Source organism: Mastigoproctus giganteus, chromosome 8 (genome assembly GCF_048544385.1).
Source record: "Mastigoproctus giganteus isolate SK-2022 chromosome 8, ASM4854438v1, whole genome shotgun sequence".
In the NCBI taxonomy this organism is placed as follows: domain Eukaryota; kingdom Metazoa; phylum Arthropoda; class Arachnida; order Uropygi; family Thelyphonidae; genus Mastigoproctus; species Mastigoproctus giganteus.
Genome location: NC_143582.1, coordinates 89,365,263 through 89,392,793, shown reverse-complemented (window position 1 = coordinate 89,392,793; position 27,531 = coordinate 89,365,263). Strand labels below are relative to the sequence as shown.

Below are 27,531 nucleotides of genomic sequence, written 5' to 3'. Positions count from 1 at the left end.
TTGTGGAAGTTAGCCTAAATAAATTTAAGGCTGAGCAGGACAGGTATTTGGAATGAACGTAGGGGGTGAAATGGGAGCATTTTTTTTTTTTTTTTTGGCTGATGTTGCATAAGCTTGCTTTCTTGCATTGTATGAATCTGCTACTGCTAATACTTTCACCGTCAAATTTACTTTTATAAACAAAATTTTTAACCACCAGTGTATATAACTAATTATAGATAGATTAAAAAAAGTTCACTGCTAAATGAACAAAAACTTAATATGTATAACATTCTATTTATTATCATGTGATAAAAATTTATTTACCTGCAAAGAAATCTCCTTTGTAATCACTGGGAGGCTGCACCAGGGGAGCTTCCATTAACATTACTGCTCGCATTACACTTTCAAGTGCAGAACGTCCATACTATTAAGGAAATAAAAGTTATTTGGTTTTTTTTTTTTTTTTTTTTAGGAGCATTAGCAACTAAGGCCATATTGCTCTGGGATATGCGGTGGTCATTCCTTGACCTTTCCGCATACTCCGTATTTGGTGGTGACGGGCTCGAACCCCGGTCTAATCAAGAAGCATGTGCTACGCACTGCTGCTCCTTCCCACCTGGCTACGGAGGCGCACGGAAATAAAAGTGATTTATTATATAGATGTGAGAGAGAAAAAAAAAAATAATAATAGAAGAGGCAAAGGCAAAAGATATAAATCTGTTGCATATATCTAGGATTTGAAAAATCTAGATATATGCAAGTTCACACAGCAAATTCTAATTTATTAATTGGTTGCCATCTACATACAAAAAATAATCTATTTTATCAAGCAAAGCATTATCAATAATCCAACATGGGTCGTTTTATTCACAATGATAAGCAATTATTAATGTAACAGGAAATGTAAGGAAGGAAAATCTCAATTTCTAAATGCAATTTTTATAAAATTTCAGAAACCTTCGATAAAATAGTAAACCAGAACACTTTAAGGTAGTGTTTTTTGACCTTTTTTTAGTAACAGCACCTCTCTTCAATTCTCTGCCTGTTAGATCCAATTCCCTCTGTGTGCGCGCGTGTGTGTGTGTTTGTGTGCGTGTGTGTGTAATATTAAAAAGATATGTTATATGATAGTTATTACAATAATATAACTATTAACAAAATTACAATTCATATATATATAATAATTTTATTCTGTATATATAATAATTTTATTCTGTATATATAATAATTTTATTCTTTATATAGAGGTACTAAGTAAACATCAATTATACAAAGGGTACTAGGAAAGTTTTGCAATATGACGCAACAATGAATCACAGGAAGCTGCTTGTTGCTCCATGTTGAGACATGTTCATACGTGCATAGTAGCCGCCGCGCCAAGTCGATGGGCTCAGTTATTCATTAGTAGTGAGAGTGTAAAGTGCTTGCGATGGCATCGTGGTCACGAAATGAGATAAGGACAGTTTTGCAGTATAATTTCGTGCGTGGTTTAACCATAGACCAGTGCTTAGAAGAAATGACTCTTGCACTAGATGATGATTGTCCACATTGTACAACGATATTCAGGTGGTATAGAGAAAGGGGAAATTTCACTCTGGAGGATTCTGAGAGGCCGGCAAGGCCACGAACGTCAGTTACGGAGGAAAACGTTACTGCTGTGAGGAAAATGCTTGACGAAAACAGGCGAGTGACCTACCAACAGATAGAGGATACTTTGGGCTTAAATGCACCAGCAATTCGTTCAATTCTGCAAGATCATTTGCACGTGAAGAAACTTTGTTCTCTCTGGGTGCCGCATCAACTGACTGAAGAGCAGATGACACGACGTGTGACTTGGTGCCGGGAGATGTTAAAAAAGTTTGATAAGGGACAATCTCGGTATGTGAACAACATCGTGACAGATGACGAGACTTGGCTGTACTACTACGATCTGCCGACCAAGGCTCAAAACAAAGTTTGGGTCTTTGATGATGACGACACACCCGTAATTGTCAGAAAATCCCGATCTGTAAAGAAGAAAACGATAGCTGTATTTTTCAAATCGAGTGGAATTGTGGAACGTGTCGTTTTGGACACGCAGAAGACAGTCACAGCTAAGTGGTATACTGAACAATGCCTGCCTAAAGTCATTGGATCTATGAAGAACCTGCGGCCAAAGTCAAGAATGGACACCTGGTACCTCCATCACGATAATGCTGCAGCTCACCGCGCCAAAGCCTGCACCGAATATTTGACCACGACAGGACTGAAACTTCTCGAGCACCCTCCCTACAGTCCAGACCTTGCTCCCTGCGACTTTGCACTGTTCCCGCATGTGAAAATGAAGCTAAAAGGGAGGCGGTTTTCCAGTGATGAGGACCTTCTACGGGCTTGGGACAACGAGTGTGATTTACTCCCTAGTGAAACTTGGCAGAACTGGTTTAAAGATTGGTTTCGGAGGATGGAGAGGTGTATTGAATGTAGAGGAAATTACTTTGAAAAAATTAAATAAACAAAGCTGTATTGCAAAACTTTCCTAGTACCCTTTGTAGATCACCACAAAATTAAAAAGATACCGTACACCTTTTTATAACTTTTAAAAATAACTAAATGGAACAAGGCATAATATGTTAAGAGTAAGAGTTTAATATCTATATAATATCGGTGTAGATACACTATAGATAACTCTTAAGAAACTATGATGGAAGGCATCATTTTCTCTGCATCTCAATATTGTGCTCTTCCTTCACAACGAGTTGCCACGGTATTGCACTACCTCGAATAAGTAATGCTTCACTATTGTTACAAGACTATTGTTACTTATTCTCAGTGAGTACCACCACCCTGTTGGCACCGTTTCAAAGCTTTGGCCTATCATCAGTGGGTGGGCAGGTACCCTGGTATTGCAGATATGACAACCTTAAGAAACTACGATGGTAGTGTGGTCTTTATAACTAAATGCCTTTTTGCATTTAGTTATTTTTAAATATTATCTTTTGATAATAGAGAGCTATTAAGTGCTCGATAATTCTTATATTCTATTATATTATGAATCAACAGGGATTACCTTTATTTTAGATATGGAAGCTTCTTTTCCTATATCTTGGACTAGGAGAGTTGGAAAAGAAGCTTCCTATATCTAAAATAAAGGTAATCCCTGTTGATTCATAATTAAATATTATCATATAAACCTTTTGGCTTCTCTCATATTGTGTGATTATCTTCACAACTGGGTTGTCATGTACACTTCTAAGTACACAGTCGAATTGAGAGGTCCATTAGGCACCTCAGATCACAACTTGGTGATTATCTCTTCTCCAGTGGAGCCTTTATCTCAAGCTATTCCCAACCTCATATTGTTTGGCATTACAAGAATGCAAAATGGGATGACCTGCGAGATTTCTTTTCTTCTTTTCCTTGTTTGGATTACCATTTCAAAACTTCTGATGTCAATTTTTGCTCAAATCGTGTCAGTGAAATTATTCTTGCAGGAATGGAATCCTTTATCCCACACTCCACTTTAAAATGTCATCCTTTATCTAAACCTTGGTTTTCCAATAAATGTGCTAAGGCTGTTCAAGAGAAGAACGTTGCATATCGTAATTGGCTTGTTTCTAATTCTTCAGTTTTATTTTCTGCCTACACCAAAGCTCGCAACAATTGTAAAGCACTTATTAATCAGTCCAAACTAGAGTTTTAACAGGCTAGGAGTAGAAAACTTGCTTCTTTCCGTAACGGTAGCCGAGCATTCTGGTCTCTTGCATATCTCTGCTCCCACCTCTGTCCAAACCAGATGATTCTGTTGTCACTTGAGCCAAGGATAAAGCGGACCTGCTAGCATCCCATTTTTCCTCCAACTCATGTATTAATGATCCTGGTAAAACACCTGTAGGTGTGCAAATGTGTCACCAATTCAAAAACGGGGTTAAAAAGGTGATAAGTAACTATAGACTTGTTAGTTTAACTTGTTTCAAGAGAAAATAATGGAGTCACTGGTTAAAGAAGCATTCCAGGATTATCTAGACAAGACTGCATGGGAATAGTTAAGACACAGCATGGGTTTGTTAAAGGGAGGTCTTGTCTGACCAATTTGATTGGATACTATGATGTGGTCACAAAGAAACTGAATGTCATAAATAATTTTGATATCATATACTTATGATATTAAAAATTACAGCTTAATTTTTGATATAATTAGAGCTCTAATTGTTATTTTATATTGTACTTTATATGTAGTCTTATATTTCTAGTTACGTTGGTTATTTTTATTTTAGATAAGAGTTTTTGTAGATTATAATTAATATACGTAAAACCGTTGTTTCGTTTGAATTTTGCAGCCATTGTTTTTGTATAGAGTGGTAGGGAATTCAAATTTTTAATTGTGTTAACTAGGTAGCTCTAACGTAAAATTATATAGCGTAATACGCATCACTGCATTCAGGATTTTATTAGATAATGTAAATTAAATTAATTAATTAAATTTATTGATCTTATTAATTTAAAATATCATGCCCCAGACTAAAGCAGCAAAACAACGAGCACAAAGTGGCAGGAGTGCTGTGACTCGGGGGAGAACTGAGAGGGGCGATTCTCCAACGCATCACAGCCTAAAAAAATGTGCAACTTGTGAAATGTTTGCCGAACTCTCTGGAACAGAACATGATCTAGCCAAGGATGTTATTGTTATTATTTGGTTTTTAGGAGCATTAGCAACTAAGGCCATATTGCTCCGGGATATGCGGTGGTCATTCCCTGAATGACCTTTCCGTATCCTCCGTATTTGGTGGTGACGGGCTCGAACCCCGGTCTAATCAAGAAGCGTGTGCTACGCACTGCTGCTCCTTTCCACCTGGCTACGGAGGCGCCAGTCTAGCCAAGGAGGATGTCTTTGTGTATGCTAGGTGCAGAGAGTGTCTAGAAATCAGGCGTCAACTCAGCATTCTAACGCATTCTCATCCTATGACAGCTTAAGGTGTAGGGTAGATGCCCTCGAAGAAATTAATGAGGGGTCCAACAAGCCCTCAGTTGCCCAACTCAATGCCAGAGCTCACTCCTGGGCATCAGGCAACACAGCGGCAATCTCCAAGGCGGAATGCGCAAGTCCCACATGGTTAGTTATTGTTGGTGACTCTAATGTCAGGGAAACAGGGAATATAATGTGTAAAAAGGATAGATGGAAGAGAACCAGGGTATGTCTGCCAGGGGCAAAAGTTGATGATGTTGTAAAGCATATATCATCTTTTAAGGGCACAAAAGGTGATGCTGTTGTACATGCTGGCACCAATGACGTTAAGAGTAGGAGGTCTGCAGATTTGCTTAATAAGTACAGGGCAATGTTGCAAAAATAGTTGTGAGTTAGGGTTAAATTTGAAAGTGTCTGCAATTCTGCCCAGACACGATAGGAGAGAGTACATAATGAGAGCCTTGTCAATCAATTCGGCCCTGGAGGGATTGTGCAAGGCTCAAGGGGTAGAATCTTTTTCAGCGTGGTCTGTGCTTGTTAACAGTAGAGACTGCTTCTGCAGGGATGGGATACACTTAAATAGAAAGAGTGCAAGAATATTTGCTGATGCTATCGAGGCAGTGTTAGGTGGGTCGGAAAACTGCTAGCTTGTGGGGATTCACAGATTAAAAGGTTAACAGTAGCCGCAGGCATTGGTGAAGGTGATTCTTGTACTACTTCTATTAGAATAAGCAGCGGCCTGGAGCAAGGGGTCGTCGGAGTTTCACGGACTGTGGCAGTGATCGTGAAACATGGGTATATGGGATGCATTGGGTAACTAAGAATAACAATAGGTGCATGTATACCAATGCTAGAAGTATAGTAAATAAATTTGATGAATTTGAAGTGTTTGTCAAGACATCAAAGGTGGATATTGTTGGGATATTAGAGACGTGGTGTCACACAGATATTAGGAATGCAAAACTGGAATTACGGGAGTACAATGTGTACAGAAAGGATAGGAAGGGAGGAGGTGTTATGCTGTTAATTAAGAAAAACATAAAATCAAAAGAAGTGCATCCAGTTGATATAGATGAAGAGTGCACTGTTCAGTCAGTTTTGTGTGACATAAGCACTATAAGAGTAGGAGTGTGTTATAGGCCTAATGACTACAATGAACAATTGTACAGAGAAATAGATTGGGCTAGAAAATCAGAATGTCTTATAATGGAGTATTTTAACTTCCCAGACTGGAACTTGTGTGTTGGTCACTTGCACTAGTAAGTCTTTTGTGGATTTATTGGATGATTGTTTTCTGCAGCAGCATGTACGAGAGGGTAAAACTCTTGATCTGGTTATCAGCAGTGATCATTCGTGTATTAAGAATTTGCAGATAAAAGAACCAGTAGGTGGCAGTGATCACAGTGTACTGATGTGGAATTTACTTAAAGATATAATTACCATGAGGGGTGAAGAAAAGGGTTTTTGCATCCGTAAAGGTGAGTACAGTGGTCTCAGACAGTTTTTAAATTCTGTACATTGGGATCAACTGATGATGTTACCAACAGCAAATTCTAGGTGGAAAGCATTCAAGGAATTAAGTGGAAGCTACTAAAAGTTTCATACCTATTAAAAAATATTGTTCAAGGTTTAGGCCTAAATGGTTATCAAATGAACTAATGAGACTCTTGACAGAGAAGAAAAATGGATGGGATGCATATAAATTATCTGGTGACACAGAAGCCTATGGCAGATATAAGCTAGTCTGTAATCAAGTCACAAAGGAGGTTAGACAGGTGAAGGCAGATTATGAGAAATCTTTGGCAAAGGATGCTAAGAAAAACAGCAAGGATTTCTTTACTTATATAAACTCTAAAAGGAAGGGGATGAATCTGATTGGTCCTCTTGATATTGATGGTTCGACTGTTGATGATCCTGCTCGGATAGCAAACAAACTGAATGAGTATTTTGCATCTACATTCACACATGAGAAGTTAAGGTTTAACAATCCCAGAAGGTTATCAAGTTGTAGCAGGGTGCTTGATGATTTTGTAATATCTGAGAGCAAAGTGGAGAAGAAATTGTTGAAGTTAAACATAAGAAAGGCACCTGGGGTTGATGGGATCTATCCACTTATATTAAATGAGGTGGGAAAGGAAGTAAGCAAACCCTTAGCCATAATTATGAGAGCATCCTTGGACACACGGGAGGTCCCCACGGACTGGAGATGTGAAATGAATCCCCAATTGACAAAGGGGGATCGAAGGGTGACACGAGTAATTACAGACCAGTTAGTTTAACTTCTGTTAGTTTAAGGGTAAAATAACGGAGTCACTGGTTAAAGATGCATTGCAGGATCATCTAGACTACAGCAATAATTCAGACACAGCATGGGTTTGTTAAGGGAAAGTCTTGTCTGACAAATTTGATTTGGGTATTATGATGTGGTTACAAAGGAACTGGATGCAAAAAATAATTTTGATATCATATACTTGGATTTCAGAAAAGCTTTTGACACTGTTATACATGGAAGACTACTGTACAAATTGGAGCAGAATGGTATTAAGGGTAAGCTGCTACAGTGGATAAAAGGATGGTTGAGTGGGAGAGGACAGAGGGTGGTAATCAATAGGTGCTGCTCTTCGTGGACTAATGTTATTAGTGGAGTCCCACAGGGTTCGGTGTTGGGTCCACTGTTGTTTTGTATATTTATCAATGATATTGATGAAGGTATATCAGGCTTAGTGTCGAAGTTTGCAGATGATACTTGGCAGGGTTGTCAATGACAGTAATGACAGTATGCTGCTGCAACAGGATCTTGAAAATTTTGGCAGATGGGCTGAGAAGTGGCAACTGAAGTTTAACCTTGACAAATGCAAATTCCCACATATGGGTAGAAGTATCCCCATAAAAGCGTACCAAATGTGTGGTACTACACTTAAGGTGGTAGAAAATGAAAAAGACCTGGGAGCAATTGTGCAGTCAGATATGAAGTTTTCTGAGCAATGCAGACAGGCTGCCAGGGCAGGTCATGGGGTTTTGTCAATGTGCAGTGATCTGATTGAGGTGTATAAGGACTTGAGTGGGTTGAGCTCGCTGAATTCTGATGGGATTCTTCCATTTGTTCAGATTACGAACCTAAGGGGACATAAATTCAAATTAAGGAAAGACAGATGTAGAATAGATATATAGGAATTTTGCTAACAGGGAAAAGGAGGTGATTGTCCCTCTGTATAAGGCAATGGTCAGGCCACGCCTTGAGTACTGTGTACAGGTGTGAAGGCCTCATTTTAGGAAGGATGTAGATTTGCTTGAGTGTGTACAGAGAAGGGCAACAAGATTGGTGAGGGGAATGAAGGGATCCTCTTACCAAGAGAGGCTTAATTTCTGCAAATTGCAATGGTTGGAGACTAGGCACCTGGGCAGTGATCTGACTGAGGTGTATAAGGCCTTGAATGGGTTGAGCTTGCTGAATTCTGATGGGATTGTTCCACCTGTTCAGATTACGAACCTAAGGAGACATAAATGAATATATGTGCAAAAATTTGCCTTAGGCAGTTGGTGGTTAATTTCTGGAACAATCTACCATCTGTCGTTGTGGGAGTTGATAGGCTAAATAAATTTAAGGAAGGACTGGACAAACATTTAGAGGGAATGGTTGTGTAATTTTTTTTTTTTTTTTGCTGATGCTGCATGAGCTCATACACTTGCTTACTTGGATTTGATACTGTTGCACATGGAAGACTGCTGTACAAACTGGAGAGGTATGGCATTAAGGGTAAGTTGCTATAAGGGATAAAGGGATGGTTGAGTGGGAGATGACAGAGGGCGGTAATCGATGGACACTGCTCTTCATTGACAAATGTTATTAGTGGAGTACCCCAGGTTTTGGTGCTGGGCCTATTGTTGTTCTGTGTATTCAACAATGTTACTGATGAAGGTATATCAGGATTAATATCCAAGTTTGCAGATGATACAAAGGTTGGTAGGGTTGTTAATGACAGTAAATACAGTATGCTACTCCATCTGGAACTAGATAAGTTGGGCAATTGGGCTAAGAAGTGGCAACTGAAAGTTAACATTGACAAATGCAAAGTACTGCATATGGGTAGCAATAACCCAAGAGAAATTTACCAACTGTGTGGTACTACACTCAGGGAAGTGGAAAGTGAATAAAACCTGGGGGGTAATTGTGCAGTCAAATATGAAGTTTGCTGAACAGTGCAGACAGTCTGCCAAGGCAGGTCATGGATATATAGGAATTTTGCTAGCAAGGACAGGGATGTGTTTATCCTGTTGTACAAGACGATGGTCAGGCCACATCCAGAGTACTGTGTACAGGTCTAGAGGCCTCAATTTTAGGAAGGATATATAGTTGCTAGAACGAGTACAAAGAAGGGCAAAAAGATTGGTGAGGGGAAAAAAGGGGTGCTCTTACAAAGAAAGGCTTAAGTTCTGAAAATTGCAGCACCTGGAGAGTAGGTACCTGCAAGGTGATCTGATTGAGGTGTATAAGGCCTTGAATGGATTGAGAAAGTTGTATGCTGATGGGATTCTTCCTCTTGCTGTGATTAAGAACCTGAGGAAAGACAGTTGCAGAATGGATGTGCAGAAGTTTGCCTTTGGCCAGCGAGTGGTTGATTGGTGGAAAAGACTTCCATCTTTTGTTGTGGAAGTTGATAGCCTAAATAAATTTAAGGCTGAGCTGGACAGGCATTTGGTATGAATGGATGGGTGAAATGGGAGGGTTTTTTTTTTTTTTTTTGGCTGATGCTGCCTAAGCTTGCTTTCTTGCATCATATGACTCTACTAATCCTAATGCTAATAAGTTAACATTTTATATAATAATGGGTTCTAAAGGACTGAAAAGTGGAATAAAAAGAAAAGCTACTTTAACTATCATTAACAAGCTGAAAGTGATAGAACAACTTCAAAATGGTGTTCCTGGAAAATAAAATAGCTGAAGAATTTGGTTTTGGCCAACACTGTGTCAGATATCAAAAAACAAAAAGAATCTATAAAGTTGTTTTAAAATTTAATGTGGGGAGTGATAAAAATAGTGTATCAAATAGACAGACATAAAAAAAAAAACCAAAAGAAGTGTTGCTGGAAGAAGATTTATTTAAGTGGTATTAACAGCAACGATCAAGTGGAATTGGTGTGCATGGTGTTGAGCTGAAGGCAGCATCATAATAGTTTGCAATACATTTGATGTTAATTGATGAACCGCAAGTAAAATTGATGTTAAACAATTTTACTTGCAGTTCAGGATGTCTGTGGCAATTCAGACAAAGGCACAATATCACTAATAGAAAAATTTGTGATGAAGACCTAAGTGGCAATGTTGGAGGTGAGCCATTTAGATAAAAATTAAATTAAGTAATAATACAATCAGGTCTTTTTTATTCTCAAATATATAATACTGATGAGAAGGGATGGGATTATTTTGGCATGGTCTACCAGAAAACACACAAGCCTCTCTTACAGAGCAGTCAACACCAGGGCAGAAAAAGACAAGAAATATTCAGCTCAGCACCTCTTTGTACCAATGCAGATGGAACTCATTGGCTAAAGTCTGTTGCAGTCAGAAAGGTTAAGAATCCAAGGGCATTAAAAGACTGTATGCACATATTGCCTGTTGTCTACTACAACTTGCAAAATGCTTGGTTCACAGAAATTACAAAGAATTGATTCCATAACCACTTCGTACTTGAAGTCAAGCAGTGCCAGAAAGAAGTGTTAAAATTTTCAGATTACCAGATTAAAGCACTTCTAATCCTTGATATCCAGATATTGAAATATCCAGATATCCAGATAATCCCTGCACATCCAGATATTGAAAATATGTCCAATAATGATGGTAAAATAAAGTGCTTGGCTTTGCCGCCTGCCTTAATACAGCCTAAGGCATCATTATGGCCTGTAAGAGGATCTACAAGTGCAAGTTCTTTCATGATAGTAGTGTTGGAAGACAGAATGGATGAAGATAATGACACAAGAGGGAGAAGAATGCTGGAAAATATAAAATAGTACAATATCAAGTCTACTATCCTTTAGTACATGGAGGGACACTAAAAAGGAAACTTTAGTGAATGGCTGGAAAAAAACCCTTGCAAAATACAGTTGGTGATATTGACTTTAAGGAATTAGAGCCAGAGGACTCTAATCAGACTGTGTTGAGGGTAGCTGGAGAGACTGAAATAATACAAGAAAATATCCAAGATTAGCTTGAACTGGAAGAAGGAAATCCTGGATTTCAGCTTCTGACAGAGGAAAAAAAATTGCTACAGATGTTAAGGTTTCTACTATGGAAGAAGAAGAATCAGATAATGAACTACAAGAATCTACAATTGAGAAGAAATTCTTAGTTTTGCAAGAGATGGTATTGATGCAGTAATCAATTCTGTGGACTCTTTAACAAATCAAAAATTGCAGGGATTATTATGAACACCTATAAACTATGAGGGAGATCCTAATTAAAGAACAGCATCAGAGGTCAGTTCAGACAAAATTTGGCAGTTTTTTCAAACCTGCATTATTATGTCCTAAGACAAGTACAACTTCTGAGTTTCTATAAATGGATAAATGTATTGACTTTTTATAGTTTTTAAATAAATGCTCTAGAGTGATTTTTTTTTATTTATTTTCATCAGTACTATCTACAGTGCCGGACCAAAACCTGCATCACTTGTGAATTTTGCAAATATTGTGTGTTGCGCTGCACTGTGGGTTGCAGAAATGTTCGAAATGCATTTGTTAGATGGGATATATATCTTTGTGAATGAAATATAATAAAGACTCCACCTGATGTACCTAATTGCCATAAATATCTTCCCAAGGGTAAAATGCGCAATTAATGAAAATAAGAGAAATCATGCAAGTGGCAATCATGACAACCAAACATACATTTTATCGCATTTATGGGTACAAACTGAAATGACAAGTTGACATAATAGTACTATGTACTGTAAATCAGCAAAATAAGTCCTCAATATTTTGTTGTTCCTCCTTGAGCTGCAATTACAGCCCTGGAACGATCTGGCATAGAGTTAATCAACTTCTGCATATACAATTACCCAGTTTCGTGGTACCACACCCTTACAATGCTTTCCTGCAGCTGAATCTTACTTGTTGGTTTCTTCTGAGCAATTTTAGACGACATTATGTACCGACAATTTTCAATAGGGTTCAAATCTGTTGTGTTGCCGGGCCAGACCAACACTGTAATGCCATTATAATAGGTTTCAGGCATTCCTCCAAGATAGCAGTGTAGGTTTCTGCATTCACTGTTCCTTTGTTTTTTTTAGGAGCATCAGCAACTAAGGCCATATTGCTCCAGGGATATGCAGTGGTCACTCCCTGACCTTTCCGCATCCTCTGTATTTGATGGGCATGGGCTCGAACCCCGGCCTAATCAAGAAGCGTGTGCTACACACTGCTGCTCCTGCCCACCTGGCTACAGAGGTGCCTCTTCACCGTTCTGTTTATAAACTTAATTTGCCCCACCCCTTTGCTTGTTATACATTCCCAGACCATCTGACTGCCGGGGAACTTTACAGTCAGTGTTATGAAGTAGGATGGTATGCCTTCGATTTTCGTCTTCTGACGTATTGCTTCCCATCCGAGCCATGCAGTTTCAATTGATTTGTCAGAAAAGATGACAGTGTCCCGTTGTTTTTTGTCCATGAAACATGCATTTTAGCATAAGCAAGTTGCTTCTTTCTCATTTGTTGGGTCAACAAAGGCTTCTTACTGGGCCGATAGGCATGCAGACCACATTCCGAAAGCCATCTTTGGATAGTTCATGCACTTGTTTAAACACCAGAGGCCATCTCAAAATCCAGTTTTAGATCAGGAGCACTAGCATGGCGATTACGAAGGCACAGCCATTTCAAATATTGATCTTGGAAAGGCATAGTCATTCAGTTACGGCCTGATCCAGGTTTTCTCTTCACATCACCGGTTTCACGCTTTGATTTCAGCACCTGGAATACAGTTGACTGGTGGCAGCCTATTTTATCAGTGATAGCACATGTAGAAAGCCCTTCTTGGGACAGAGCAACAACTACACTTTTTTTTTTTCTTGGTGTCAACTGAACGTATGGAACTATGCTTACACCTCCGCAAAACAAGACACTAACGAGCGTGTATACCCTTCCAATGCCGTATTTATAGAAATGGCTTTTATGGTGATGCAGTTTTTTTGTCCGCCACTGTATGTCATTAAATTTTCCAGTTATTTTTGTTCTAAGTTGTTTTTTTTGTTTTTTTCTTCTTCTTTTAGGGATATCTTTTGCTTCACTAATCCGGAATATTGCTTAATCTGGATATCCTCTCCCCCATCCCCAACTTCTGGGATGCTCAATGTTTTTTGTTAATTTTTTCTCACATGGTGATTATATAACTTTGGTTTCTCATTTCTTATTGAAACAATGATTAACTGTAGAGATAATTTGTTCCATGAAAGAGAAGCAAAGCTTGTTCAATTTATGAATCGTATTTTCACTACTTGTTAAAGAGTTCTGGGCATCTATGAGAGTTTGAGGTGTAGGGTAGATGCCCTCGAGGAAATTAATATGAGGGGCCCATCAACCTCTCAACACCAGAGTTCACTCCTGTGCATCAGACAGCGGCAATCTCCAAAGCAGAATGCACTGGTCCCACAGGACCAGCGTATGTCTGCCAGGAGCAAAAGTTGATGACGTTGTAGAGCAGATATAATCTTTTAAGGGCACGAATGGGAATATTGTTGTACACTTGGTACTAATGACCTTAACAGTAAGAGATCTAAAGATTTAATTAACAAGTACAGGTCAATGTTGGAAAAAAAAGTCACGAGCTAGGGTTGAATTTGAAAGTGTCAGCAATTCTGCCCAGACACAATAGGAGGGAGTATATGATGACAACCTTGTCGATCAATTCGGCCCTGGAAAGCCTGTGCAAAGCTCATGGGGTACAATTTTTTTCAGTGTGGTCTGTGCTTGCTAACAGTAGAGACTGCTTCTACAGGGATGGAATACACTTAAATAGACAGGGTGCAAAAATATTTACTGATGCTATCGAGGCAGTGTTAGTTGGGTCGGAAAAACTGTTAGCTTGGGGGGAATTCACAGACTAAAAGATTAACAGTAGCCGCAGGCAGAGGCAAAAGCGATTCTTGCACTGCTTCTATTGTAATGAGCAGATGCCTAGAGAGCAGGATGTGGGGGATTTCAAGAGCTGCTGAGAGGCATCATGGACAAAGTAAATACATGGGCAGAGTTAGGGTAACTAAGAGTAAGAACAGGTGCATGTACACCGATACTAGAAGTATAATAAATAAATTTGATGAATCTGAAGTGCTGATAAAGGCATCAAAGGCAGATATTGTTCGGATATCAGAAACATGGTGTCACACAGATATAAGCAGTGCAGAATTAGAATTTGAGGAGTACAATGTGTACAGAAAGGATTGACAGGTTAGGAAGGGGGGAGGGGTTATGCTGTCAGTTAAGAAACAAAATCTAAGGAAGGGCATCCAGTTGACGTGGGTGGACAGCGCAATGTTGAGCCCGTTTGGTGTGACAAATACTGGGAAAGGGAAAATGATCGTAGGAGTGTGTTATAGGACTAATGACACTGATGAATACAACGAACAATTGTGCAGAATAATAGAGTGGGCCAGTAAATCAGAGTGTCTAATAATGGGGGATTTTAACTTTCCAGATATTGACTAGAACTTGTTGGTTCATCACTTGCATGCTAGCAAGATTTTGTGGATTTATTGGAGGATTGTTTTCTACAGCAATATGTTTGAAGGGCAACCACAGGGGGTAATACACTTGATTCGATTATCAGCAATGATGACTCATGCAGCAGTAATTTGCAGATAAAGGAACCACTGAGTGACAGTGATCCCAGTCTAATGATGTGTGATTTACTTAGAGATAACTAAAAGAGAAGGGTTTTTGTTTTCGTAAAGGTGACTACAATGGTCTCAGGTTGTTTTTAAATTCTACACAGTGGGATCAACTGATGATGTTAAAAACAGTGAATTCTAAATGGTAAGTCTAAGGAATTAATCTTAGAATCCTCTGGTAAGGAATTAATCTTGGAAGTTACTACTTTTCAAATCAACTAAGAAATACTGTAGAAGATTTAGACCTAAATGGATGTCAGATGAACTAATGAGGCTCGTGGCAGAGAAGAAAAATGTGCTGGATACATATAAATTATCAGGTGATGCAGGAGCTATCAACTTCCGCAAAAAAAGATAGAAGTCTGTTCCAGTAATCAACTACCCGCTTGCTTAAGGCAAATTTCCGCACTTCTATTCTACAACGGTCTTTCCTCAATTTGAATATATGCCCCCTCAGGTTCTTAATCTGAGCAAGAAGAATCCCATCAGCAATTCAGATTGCTCAACCTATTCAAGGTCTTATACACCTCAATCAGATCACCTTGCATGTGCCTACTCGCCAGATGCTGCAATTTGCAGAACTTAAGCTTTTCTTAGTAAGAGCAACCCTCTGTTCCCATCACCAATCTTGTTGTCCTTCTTTGTACTTATTCTAGCAACCCTATTTCTTCCTAAAATAAGGCCTCCAAACCTGTACACAGTACTCAAGGTGTGGTCTGACCATTACCTTGTATAACGGGATAATAACTTCCCTGCCCAGGCAGCATGTCTGCACTGTTCAGCGAACTTCATATCTGACTGCACAATTACTCCCCAGGTCTTTTTTTCACTTTCCACTTCCCTCAGTGTAGTACCATACAGTTGCTACGTTTCTCTTGGGTTATTGCTACCCATATGCAGTACTTTGCATTTGTCAATGGTAAACATCAGTTGCGACTTCTCAACCCAAGTTACCCAACTTATCTAGATCCAGTTCGAGTAGCATAGTCTCTTTACTGCCGTTAACAACTCTACCAACCTTTGTATCATCTGCAAACTTGGACATTAAGCCTGATATACCTTCATCAATATCACTGATGAATACAAAAAACAACAATGGGCCCAACACCGAACCTTGGGGAACTCCACTAATAAAATTCGTCCATGAAGAGCAGTGTCCATTGATTACCACTCTGTCGTCTCTCACTCAACCATCCCTTTATCCATTGTAGCAACTTACCCATAATGCTATACCACTCCAATTTGTACAGCAGTCTTTCATGTGCAACAGTATCAAAAGCTTTCCTGAAATCCAAGTATATGATATCAAAATTATTTTCTGCATCCAGTTCCTTTGCGACCACATCATAGTATCCAATCAAATTGGTCAGACAAGACCTCCCTTTAACAAACCCATACTGTGTCTTAACTACTGCATCTTGTCTAGATGATCCTGCAGTGCTTCTTTAACCAGTGCCTCCATTAATTTTCCTGGATCACAAGTTAAACTAACAGGTCTATAGTTATTTGTGTCACCCATCGAACCTCCTTTGTGAATTGGTGATACCTTTGCACATCTCCAGTGCATGTTGTTGTTATTTGGTTTTTAGGAGCATTAGCAACTAAGGCCATATTGCTCCGGGATATGCGGTGGTCATTCCCTGACCTTTCCGCATCCTCCGTATTTGGTGGTGACGGGCTCGAACCCCGGTCTAATCAAGAAGCGTGTGCTACGCACTGCTGCTCCTTCCCACCTGGCTACGGAGGCGCCACCTCTCTCCAGTGCATGAGAACCTACCCTAAGTCCAAGGAAGCTCTCATAATTATGGCTAAGGATTTGCTTACTTCCTCTGCTTCCTCCTTTAATATAACTGGATATATCCCATCCAACCAACTCCTCCACTTTTCTCTCAGTTATTACACAATCACTTAGTTCCCAGTTAGAGTTTGATAAATTTCTGGCATTCCAATCTGTGAATAACTCCTCATGAGTGAATATAGATGAAAAATATTCATTCAGTTTATCAGCTACCTGAGCATGATCATCAATAGTCAACCCATCTATGTTAATTGGTCCAATCTGATTCATCCTTTTCCTTCTAGAGTTCATATAAATAAAGAACTCTTTGCTGTTTTTCTTTGCATCCTTTGCCAAAGATTTCTCTTAATCTGCCTTTGCCTGCCTAACCTGCTTTGTGACTTGATTACAGACAAGCTTATAACTGCCACAGGCTTCTGTGTCATCTGATACTTTATATGCATCCCATCCATTTTTCTTCTCTGCCACGAGCCTCATTAATTCATCTAACATCCATTTAGGCCTGAACCTTGAACAGTATTTCTTAGTTGGAATGAAAAGCCTAGTAGCCTTCCCATTTAGAATTTAAAAACTGTCTGAGACCCTTTAGTCACCTTTATGAAAGCAAAAGCCCTTCCCTTTATCCTTGATGGTACATCTTTGAGTAAATCCCATATCAGTACATTGTGATCACTGTCAGCCAGTGGTTCCTTTATCTACTGCAAATTCTGAATGAATGAATAATCACTGCCGATATCAGATCAAGAGTATTACTCCCTCTGGTTGCCTCTCGAACATATTGCTATAGAAAACAGTCATTCAATAAATCCACAAAAGTTTTGATAGTGTGCGAGTGACCAATCAACAATTTCCAATCAATATCTGGAAAGTTAAAATCCCCCATTATAAGACATTCTGATTTACTGGCTCACTATTTCTCTGCACAACTGCTCATTATACTCATCAGATTCATTAGGCATATAACACACATATACTCTCATTTTCCCTTTCCCAGTGCTTATATTCCACCAAACTGACTCAGCATTGCATTGTTCACCAACATTTCTTCTTTGGATTTTATGTTTTTCTTAACTAATAGCATAACCTTCCCGTCCTGTCTATCCTTTCTGTACAGATTGCACTCCCCAAATTCCAATTCTGCACTGATAATATCTGTGTGATACCATGTCTCTGATATCCAAACAATAAGCGTTTGAGGTCTTGACCAGCACTTCAAACTCATCAACTATACTCCTAGCATTGGTGTATATGTTCAGGATGGGCATAAAAAAGGCACCTGGGGCAAATAGAATCTATCCAATTATATTAAGTGAGGAAGCAAACCCTTAGCCATAATTATGAACAGATCCTTGGATTCAGGGGAGGTCCCTATGGACTGGAGAAGTGTAAATATATCCCCAATTCATTGTTGTTGTTATTTGGTTTTTAGGAGCATTAGCAACTAAGGCCATATTGCTCCGGGATATGCGGTGGTCAATCCCTGACCTTTCCGAATCCTCCGTATTTGGTGGTGACGGGCTCGAACCCCGGTCTAATCAAGAAGCGTGTGCTATGCACTGCTGCTCCTTCCCACCTAGCTACGGAGGCGCCTCCCCAATTCATACAGGGGGATCAAAAGGCTACAGGAGTAATTACAGACCTGTTATCTTAATGTCTGTTACAGAAAAAAATAATTGAATCACTGGTTAAAGAAGTACTGCAGGACCATTTCAACAGGCATGCATTTATACAGCAATCACAGCATGGATTTGTCAAGGGTAGTCTTGTCTAACCAATCTGATAGGTTACTATGATGCAGTGACCACGAAACTGGATGAAAAAAATAATTTGCACATCACATATTTTGATTTCAGGAAGGCTTTTGATATTTTGCACATAAAAGAATACTGTACAAACTGGAGCAATGTGACAAGTTACTGCTACAGATAAAGGGATGATTAAGTAGAAGACAGAGAGTGGGTATCAATGGGCACTGCTCTTCGTGGTATACCTTCAATGAAGGTATATTAAGCTTAATGTCTAAGTTTACAGATAGTACAAAGGTTGGCAAGGTAGTTAACAACAGTCATCAGGGTAAGTTATCGCAACAAGATCTAGGAAAATTGGTTCAATGGGCTGAGAAATGGCAGTTGAAGTTTAACATTTACAAATGCGAGATACTGCATATGGGTAGCAGTAACCCCAGAGTAACTCAATTGTGGGTACTACACTCACGTAAGTGGATAATGAAAAAGAGCTAGGTGTAATTGTGCAGCCCGACACGAAATTCTCTGAGTAGTTCAGGGATGCTACCAGAACAGCTCATGGGGGTTTTGTCAGTGATATACAGAAACCATGCTAGCAAGGATAACGAGGTGATTTTCACTTGCTATAAGGCAATGGTTAGGTGATGGTAGTGTCAGGCTGCATCTACAGTACTGTATACAGGTCTGGAGGCCTCACTTTAGGAAGGATGTAGAGCTGCTGGAATGGGTGCAGAGAAGGGCAACCAGATTGGTGAAGGGAACAAAAGGATGTTCTTACCTAGAAAGGCTTCCACTCTGCAAATTGCAGCATCTCGTGACCAGGCACCTGCAGGGAGATTGACGTGTTTAAAAACTTGACTGGATTGAGCTAAGCTGATTGTTAATAGTATTCTTACACTTGCTGAGGTGGCATGAATTCAAGTTAAGGAAGGATGGTTGTGGAACAGGTTTCTATCTGTTGTTGTGGAAGTGAATGGGTTGAATAAATTCAAGGGAGAACTAGACAAATTCTTAGAGGGTATGAATGAATTATTATTTTTTTCATTTTTATTTTTTTGGCTGATGCTATATAAGCTGGCTTTTTTTTTTTTTTTTAGCATCATTGACCATTACTACTATTTATCAACATAAAGTTCACCAAGAGAATTAATTACCTGCCAGAGTTACTGAGAACTTCAAGGCAGTGTTAGGTGGGTTGGAAAACTGCTAGCTTGGGGGGATACAAGGACTAATAAATTAACAGTAGCCATTGACAGAGGTGAAAGTGATTCTTGCACTGCTTCTATTGGAATGAGCAGAAGCCTGGAAAACAAGATGCAGGATATTTCAGAGACTGCTAGGTGTCATTGCAGTACAAGTAAACACATGGGTTGTGTTAGGGTAGCTAAGAAAAAGAACAGGTACATGTATACTTGCGTGTACACCAATGCTAGAAGTTTGGTAAATAAATTTGATGAATTTGAGGTATTGCTCAAAGCATCAAAGGTGGATATTGTTGGGATATCAAAGACGTGGTGTCACACAGATATAAGGAATGCAGAACTGGAATTTGGGGAGTATGTCTACAGACAGGTTAGGAAGGGAGGAGGGGTTATGCTATTAGTTAAGAAACACATAAAATCCAAGGAAGTGAAGCCAGTCGACATCGCTGGACAGTGCAGTGTCGAGTCAGTTTCGTGTGACATAAGCATTGGGAGATCAAAATTGAGAGTAGGAGTGTGCTATAGGCCTAACGACTCTGATGAGTATAATAAGAAACTGTACAGAGAAATAGAGTGGGCCAGTAAATCAGAGAGTCTTATAATGGGGGATTTTAATTTCCCAGATATTGACTGGAATTTGGGGGCTGGTCACTCACACACTAGCAAGGCTTTTGTGGATTTATTGGATGATTGTTTTCTACATCAGCATGTTTGGGAGGCAACTAGAGGGAGTAATACTCTTGATTTGATTATCAGTAGCGATTCTTCATGCATTAAGAATCTGCAGATAGAGGAACCATTAGGTGGCAGTGATCACAGTGTGCTGAAGTGGGATTTACTCAAAGAGGTAACTACCAGTAAAGGGAAGGGTTATTGCTTTCGTAAAGGCAACTACGATTTCTATGATGGGCTGAGACAGTATTTAAATTCTATACAGTGGGACCAAACGATGATGTTACCAACAGCAAATTCAAAATGGGAAGCATTCAAAGAACTTATTTTGGAAGCTACTAGGCTTTACATACCAACTAAGAAATATTGTTCAAGGTTTAGTTCAAGCCTAAATAGATGTTAGATGAACTAATGAGACATATGGCAAAGAAGAAAAATGCATGGGATAGATATAAATTAACATGTGACACAGAAGCCCATGATAGATATAAGCTGATCTGTAACCAAGTTACAAAGGAGGTTAGGAAGGCGAAGGCAGATTACGAGAATTCTTTGGCAAAGGATGCAAAGAAAAAGAGTAAAGAGTTCTTTACTTATGTAAACTTTAGAAGGAAGGGGATGAATCAGATTGGTCCACTTGATATCGATGGTTACATTGACAAATGTAAAGTACTACGTATGGGAAACAGCAACCCCAGAGCAAAGTATCAACTCTGTGGTACTACACTGACAGTTGTAGAGAATGAAAAGGATCTGGGGGTAATTGTGCAGGCAGATATGAAGTTCTTTGAGCAGTGCAGACGGGCTGCAAGAGTAGCTCATGGTGTCTTATCAATGATATACAGGAATTTTTCTAGCAGGAATAAGGAGGTGATTATTCCCTTGTATAATGCAATGGTCAGGCCATACCTTAATTACTGTATATAGGTCTGGAGGCCTCATTTCAAGAAGGATGTAGAGCTGCTGAAACGAGTACAGAGAAGGGCAACAAGGTTAGTGAAGGGACAAAGGGTTGCTCTTACTAAGAAAGGCTTAAGTTTTGCAAATTACAGTGTCTGGAGACTAGGCACCGGCGAGGTGATCTGATAGAGGAGTATAAAGCCTTGAATGGTTTAAGCATGCTCGATGCTGATGGGATTCTGCCTCTTGCTCAGAATAATCACCTGAGAGGGCATAAATTCAAATTGAGGAAAGACAGATGTGCGGAAATTTGCCTTTAGCCAGCGGGTAGTTGGTCGGTGGAACAGACTTCCATCCCTTGTTGTGGAAGTTGATAGCCTAAATAAATTTAAGGCTCAGCTGGACAGGTATTTCGAACGAACGGAGGGGGTGAAGTGGAAAGTTTTTTTTTTTTTTTTTTTTTTTTCCTGGGTGATGCTGCATAAGCTTGCTTTCTTGCATCATATGCCTTTACTAATGCTAAAGTTGAGAGTTCTAAGAGGAATTGGAGAACTTACTTGTGCCAGGTAGAGTTTAACAGCAAGTCCCCCCCTTCCTTTTTTGGCCAGATACAGCAAAAGTCTATCTTCCTTTCATCATTTGGCCACTGACTAACTGACTTCTTAGCATATAATACTAAAGTTTAAATTAGAATTTACATATTCACTGAGAATTACTTGAACTATTCTCACACAGTAATAATGATATGATCCTGGCTGGGCAATTTTAAAACTAAAATAACTATAATGCCTTTTCAGAAACCTTCAAAACTGATGGAAAATCAAACACAGCAAAACATTTAATATAAAACAAGATTGTGGGCTTGTTTTATTTTACTGATAGTGCTATTCAAAGCCATTATTCTTTAGTGTTGATTAAATATATACTGCCCTACCAATTTAATGGAGAATCCATTTTCTCAAAATCCAAAGTATTTTTTGGTTTTATCACTTATATTAATGCAACGACTTTCAAAAATGTGTTAAAAGGAAATTCTGCTATTCCATTTCCTGTATGCCATGCAGAAAATGATATAACAATAACACTAAGATAACAAACTTCAAAATTACATTTATAGATAATAACTCACCTTATTATCAATGTTAAAGCGGCTAAGATCCCTACTTTCTGAAGCTCGCCTATCACCATGTGTTAATGCACCCTTTAAAGTAAAAAAAAGTACCATATTACAAACAGAAACATAATTAGGCCTTTCTAGCAAGAAAATGTCATTATATGATTTTTAATATTTTTTTTTCTAAAAATAAAACACTACTTGACAAGCCAACCGGGCTAGCCGGGTGGGTAAAGTGCCTGCCTGGCAACCCAAAGGTCGCGGGTTTGATTCCCACCTCGGGCTTGGATCAAAGTACTACATTTTAATGATCAGGGTCAATTTAATGGTTTTCACTTTATTTCTGTGTTGTAAGGTAAGAAATATGTTTCAACATATTTCTTACCTTATGTTCTTATCTGTATGTATTACTACCTTTTGTTCTTATCTGAAATACAAGTCTTCCACTATGATTTCTGTCAGCCACAAATGCAGTTTTCATCAGTTTACAGTGATATGCACTGTAAACTACCTTTTTTTGTCAAAGGTACATTCACAAAAAAAGGTGCCAATTGCCTAATGCTAAAAGGTGCCTCAATACCAGATTATCACTCACACACACACACACACACACACACACACACACACACACACACACACACACACACACACACACACACACACACACACACACACACACACACACAACAGCCTTTAATGCCTCCCTAAATAGCCAGCTCTGCCATTTTTGTTTTTAAAATTAAGAGAAACTCTGAACTGTTTTTCATTAGTGTATATTGTACTTTTAGCTTAGGCCTATTACCACAAAGCATACTGATACAATATGCTTCTGTAGTGGTAGCAGTAATGTAAAACTCTAACATCAAAACATGAAACCAATTTAGATTTATGCTAAAATGTCAAAAATATCTTTATCTGACCAAAAATAATATTTAACAGGTTTTACAAAGTCTCTATTAACTTGATTGCTTCAATGATTTTCACTTTAGTTCTGTTTTGGATATTTTTTGTATAGAATGATAAGTCAGCCAAGTTTCAGACAGATACATACACTCTAGTGGATTGCTTAAGACTTTATGAAAAACATTACATGCTAACTTAATGATCTTACCTAAAATAGAGGTGTTTTAGGTAAGAACTTTAAGATGTGGGTTTTCATCAGTTTACAGGGTACAAATCAGTCAGTTAAACACATATACACTGTCCAGTCAAAACATTATGACCATCAATGTAAGAGCAGGTACAGTCAGTCCTCGTATAGCATGATAGTTGTGTTCCTAGAAACCCTCATGCAATGCAAAATCGTGCAATATAAATAACAGGCCCTATGGGAAAAATAGGGTTAGGTGCTGAACACCCAAGATTGAACACACATTTGTAACCAAAACATTACCAAACACAATAAATAATCGTAATCAAATACGTATTTTATTAGGATTATTACGTAATAAAATATTGCTAATGCTTTTGCTTCTATTGTAAGTGAATTCGGTTCATGTTATATGCGATATTGTTCCACTATTTATAAATCGTGTATGATCGAATTCATGTAGTGTAAACACATCATATACGAGGACTAACTGTATGTCCTTTTCTTGCCACCAGTACTCCTGCCACATGGTAAGGTATGGACTTTATAAGGTATCTGAACATTGCAGTAGGTATGCCGTACCATACTGTCAGGATTTTACCCATAGATCTGTGGTAGTCCATGGTGAAAATCCAAACGCTAGATCCAAGAAATACCAGAGATGATCTATGGGATTCATATCTGGCAAATCTGGTAGCCAAGGTAGCACCTTGGAAGTGACTTTCGTGTTTGGCAAACCATTCCTGTACAATATTGGCAGCATGGCAGGGCACATTACCCTGATGGAACACACCTTTACTATCTGGAAAGAACTGGATAATTTTTTGAATGGTAAAAACTATCCAGCCATATTGGATAGTTTTTACCATTCAGAGTGTGGTCTAGGCAGGGGATCACCAAACTTTTTTCACGACGGGCCAGATAACCGAGAGATTGACGAGCGCGGGCCGTATAATCATTTTGTTCAATATGTAATTCAGTAAATACAACAAAAATGAAGAAAACGAATATATTTATTTACCAATACACAAAATATGCAAAAATAAAGAATATATAGAAAAATAAAGATAACAAATATATTTATTTATCAAAAACTTATCAAGGAATGAAACATTAGGAATAAGATAAGCAGAAAAGATTAATGTGATTTATGGAACTGGGTGTTTAGCTTTTAAAATATCATCAATGTTTGCTTTTGAATTGCTACACCCAACCAAGAGAATTGCCTTTAAATGTTCATCACTCAGCCTTGTTCGATATGTGGACTTTGCATATTTCAGTCTTGAAAATGCTTGCTCACAGACATAAGTTGTACCGAACACTGATGCCATACCAGAGGCAAATTTCTTTTATTTTGAAAACTCATTATCTGATAAGCAGTGATAAAATTCTACAAGATTTCCTTCTCTGTGTTTCTCTTTCAATAGGTCATTTGCTTGTAAATCAATGATCTCTAACTGTAGTTTGACTGGCACGTCATCAACGTTACAATGAAATGGATTTTGAAACAAAAGAATATCACTCTCAATTCTGTCGCGGTCTGAAAATCTTTCCAAAAAATGCTTTTTTAAGTCATTAATAATTTTCTTTGGAAACTCGAGATTGATACTTCTCTGATTTCAGCAAGAAATGCTTTGAAAGTGAAATACTGAAAATGAGAGAAATTTCCTCTTTCTAGTTGTGCTTCAAAAAGTAATAGCTTTCTTCGAAATCCTTTAATGATTTGGTAAAGGTCACAGATAAAGTTTTCTTTTCCTTGAAGTTTTAAATTCAATTCATTCATGTGAGATGTTATGTCAACCAAAAATGACAATTTTGATAGCCAGGTAGGATCTCATAGAAGTGTATCAGCTCTATCCTTTTTTTGTGAGGAAAATATCTGTTTCTTTTCGTAGCTTATAAAAACGAAACAGGACTTTACCGCAGCTAAGCCACCTCACTGCTGTGTGATAAGGTAAGTCACAAAATTCAGAGTCAATTTCCTCAAGAAAAGCCTGGAACTGGCGGTGATTAAGTGCATGGCCCTGAATAAAGTTCACCGCAGAGATGACTGGTTTCAGTATGCAAGAAATATCTAAGTCTTTGCCACATAGTACTTGTTGATATATAATGCAGTGTATAAACAAAGCACCCGGAAGTTGAAGATATAACTTAGTTCTAATCTTCCCTACAGGACCCTTCCTAACATCTATCCCCTGAACACCCTAGCGATCATATCCCATAACCATGATCGACGGAGATGGGTGGTAGATACGACTACGTTAACGAATGGTGGGTGTTCCTGACAAAGCACCCTTTTGTGATGTCACGTGCGGCACAGCTTGCCGTTGCCAAGGTATAAGCTCCGCTCACAAGCTGTCACAGTAGTATGAAACAGTAGTATTTCATTGATTCACTATTTATTATATTTCCATATAAATAATTACAATATATTTTAGAAATCTTGATAATTTGTAGCACAGGGCAGACCGGATGAACAGACTACGCGGGCTGGATCTGGCCCGCGGGCCATAGTTTGATGACCCCTGGTCTAGGGGAATGAGAGCTCCAAGAAGTTCCCAGGAAAACATCCCTCTCCATAACAAAACACTTTTCTCACATGCCTATTTTTGTTGGACTGGGATATCGGAGTGATTCCTCTATGTAGTTTGTTGCCATACCAGCCATCTACTGTCCACATTGCACAGCAGGAAACACGATTCATTTCCAATGAATGGAAAAGGCAACTTTTTCCAGTTATCAGTGGTCCAATGATGCTATTCTTCATTGTTTGCATCACTGAGTCCAATTATGCAAACTTCAGGTGTTATTGGATCATGGTCTTGGACTGCTGGTCGTCCCCTCGTTAAAGTCCATGCCCACCGTTCTGTCGATATCCACCACGACATCGACGAGGCATGGAATGGCCTGCTATTGGTCTACTCTTGAAGCACCCTAATTATGGCTGTCTGTGAACAACCCACAAGATTTGCAATTTCCATAATACTGCCAATCCCTGAACTGGTACCCAACATTCATCCCTTTTTGAAGTCCATCAGATCATGGACTGCATGACATGAACCTGCAGTGTCACATTTACCAGTTCTCACTGCAACATGAACGTCATCCACATTCCCTCCTGCCAGGTGGAAGAAATGTCCGATTTCTAAAACATGGGGTGTGGTCTTAATATTTTGACTGAACAGCATCTTTCCCTTAATGTTTCACTAAATAGTGGCTGTGTTGTTTTTCTTTTTAAAATTAAGAGGAACTGTTTTATATTGGTGTACAACAGTATTTTTAGATTACACTTAGCTTGATGCAATACTCTCCTCTTTTGCACTTACCATTATCTTTGTTAGAGCATATTGTTGTTTTTCAGGAATGTAAATCTAATTTGAGAGAGTGAGAGAGAGTCTTTACTGCTTGTATACTAATACATGTATAGCAATTCATGGCTTCAAGGCCAGGGGTCTTATAGAAAAGTTTCAAGATTGGATGACATAATATTTATTGAAAATGTAAGTAATTAGTAAATGATAATACAAGAGCTGCTCAATAAAGAATGAGAATAATTTTTCATTAACAACTATACTGCTTGCTATTTCTAGCTGAGCTGCAGAATTTAAGACCAAACCAATCTGCATCACATTGCAACTGCACAGATGAACTCATGTGCATGGTGGCTGGTCAAGTTTATGCCCGTTCAGCTTTGCTTACCTAAAAATGGACGTAATGTACAAGGAACAGTATACTACTGTCATATTTTGTTTTCATCTTAAGAAAACATTAGCTGAAGCATATGAAATGTTAAAAGAAGTAATGGTGAATCTATGCTTCCATGCAGCACAGTTTGCACATGGTTTAGATGTTTAAAAACGGGTGCGATTCAATAACAAAAATTGGAGAGAAGCAACTTGAGAGATGTTGAGAATATCAGTAGGAAGCACACGTGGTATTCTCCATGACCATTTGCATATGCCACGTTTGTGCACACTGGGTTCCAAAGACTACTCACACCTGAGCAAAAGCAAGTTTGCATGGATGTTTGTCAGGAGCTGCAACTGATGGTTACTGAGGATGGTGAGGTTCTGCACAAGGTGATAATGGCAGATGGGACATGGCTTCATCATTCAGAGAGTAAGCAACAAAGCTCTGTTTGGCAGTCTACATTATTGCTAACACCGAAAAAGGCAAAAAAAGTTGACCTGCAGGAAAGGTTGTGGTTTT

The 27,531-nt window shown here is 38.8% G+C and overlaps 1 protein-coding gene across 1 annotated transcript in view; it reads right to left on the bottom strand.

Moving 5' to 3' along the window:
* Positions 1–27,531, bottom strand: part of LOC150081707 (protein strawberry notch homolog 1-like) — a 438,163-nt gene that overhangs the window by 64,310 nt on the left and 346,322 nt on the right. Inside the window, exons 21-22 of the mRNA XM_090378817.1 lie at positions 22,248–22,319; positions 307–406 (exon numbers count right to left, since the gene is read on the bottom strand). Coding sequence (XP_090234943.1) covers positions 307–406; positions 22,248–22,319 — 172 coding nt within the window. The remainder of the gene's footprint in view (positions 1–306; positions 407–22,247; positions 22,320–27,531) is intronic.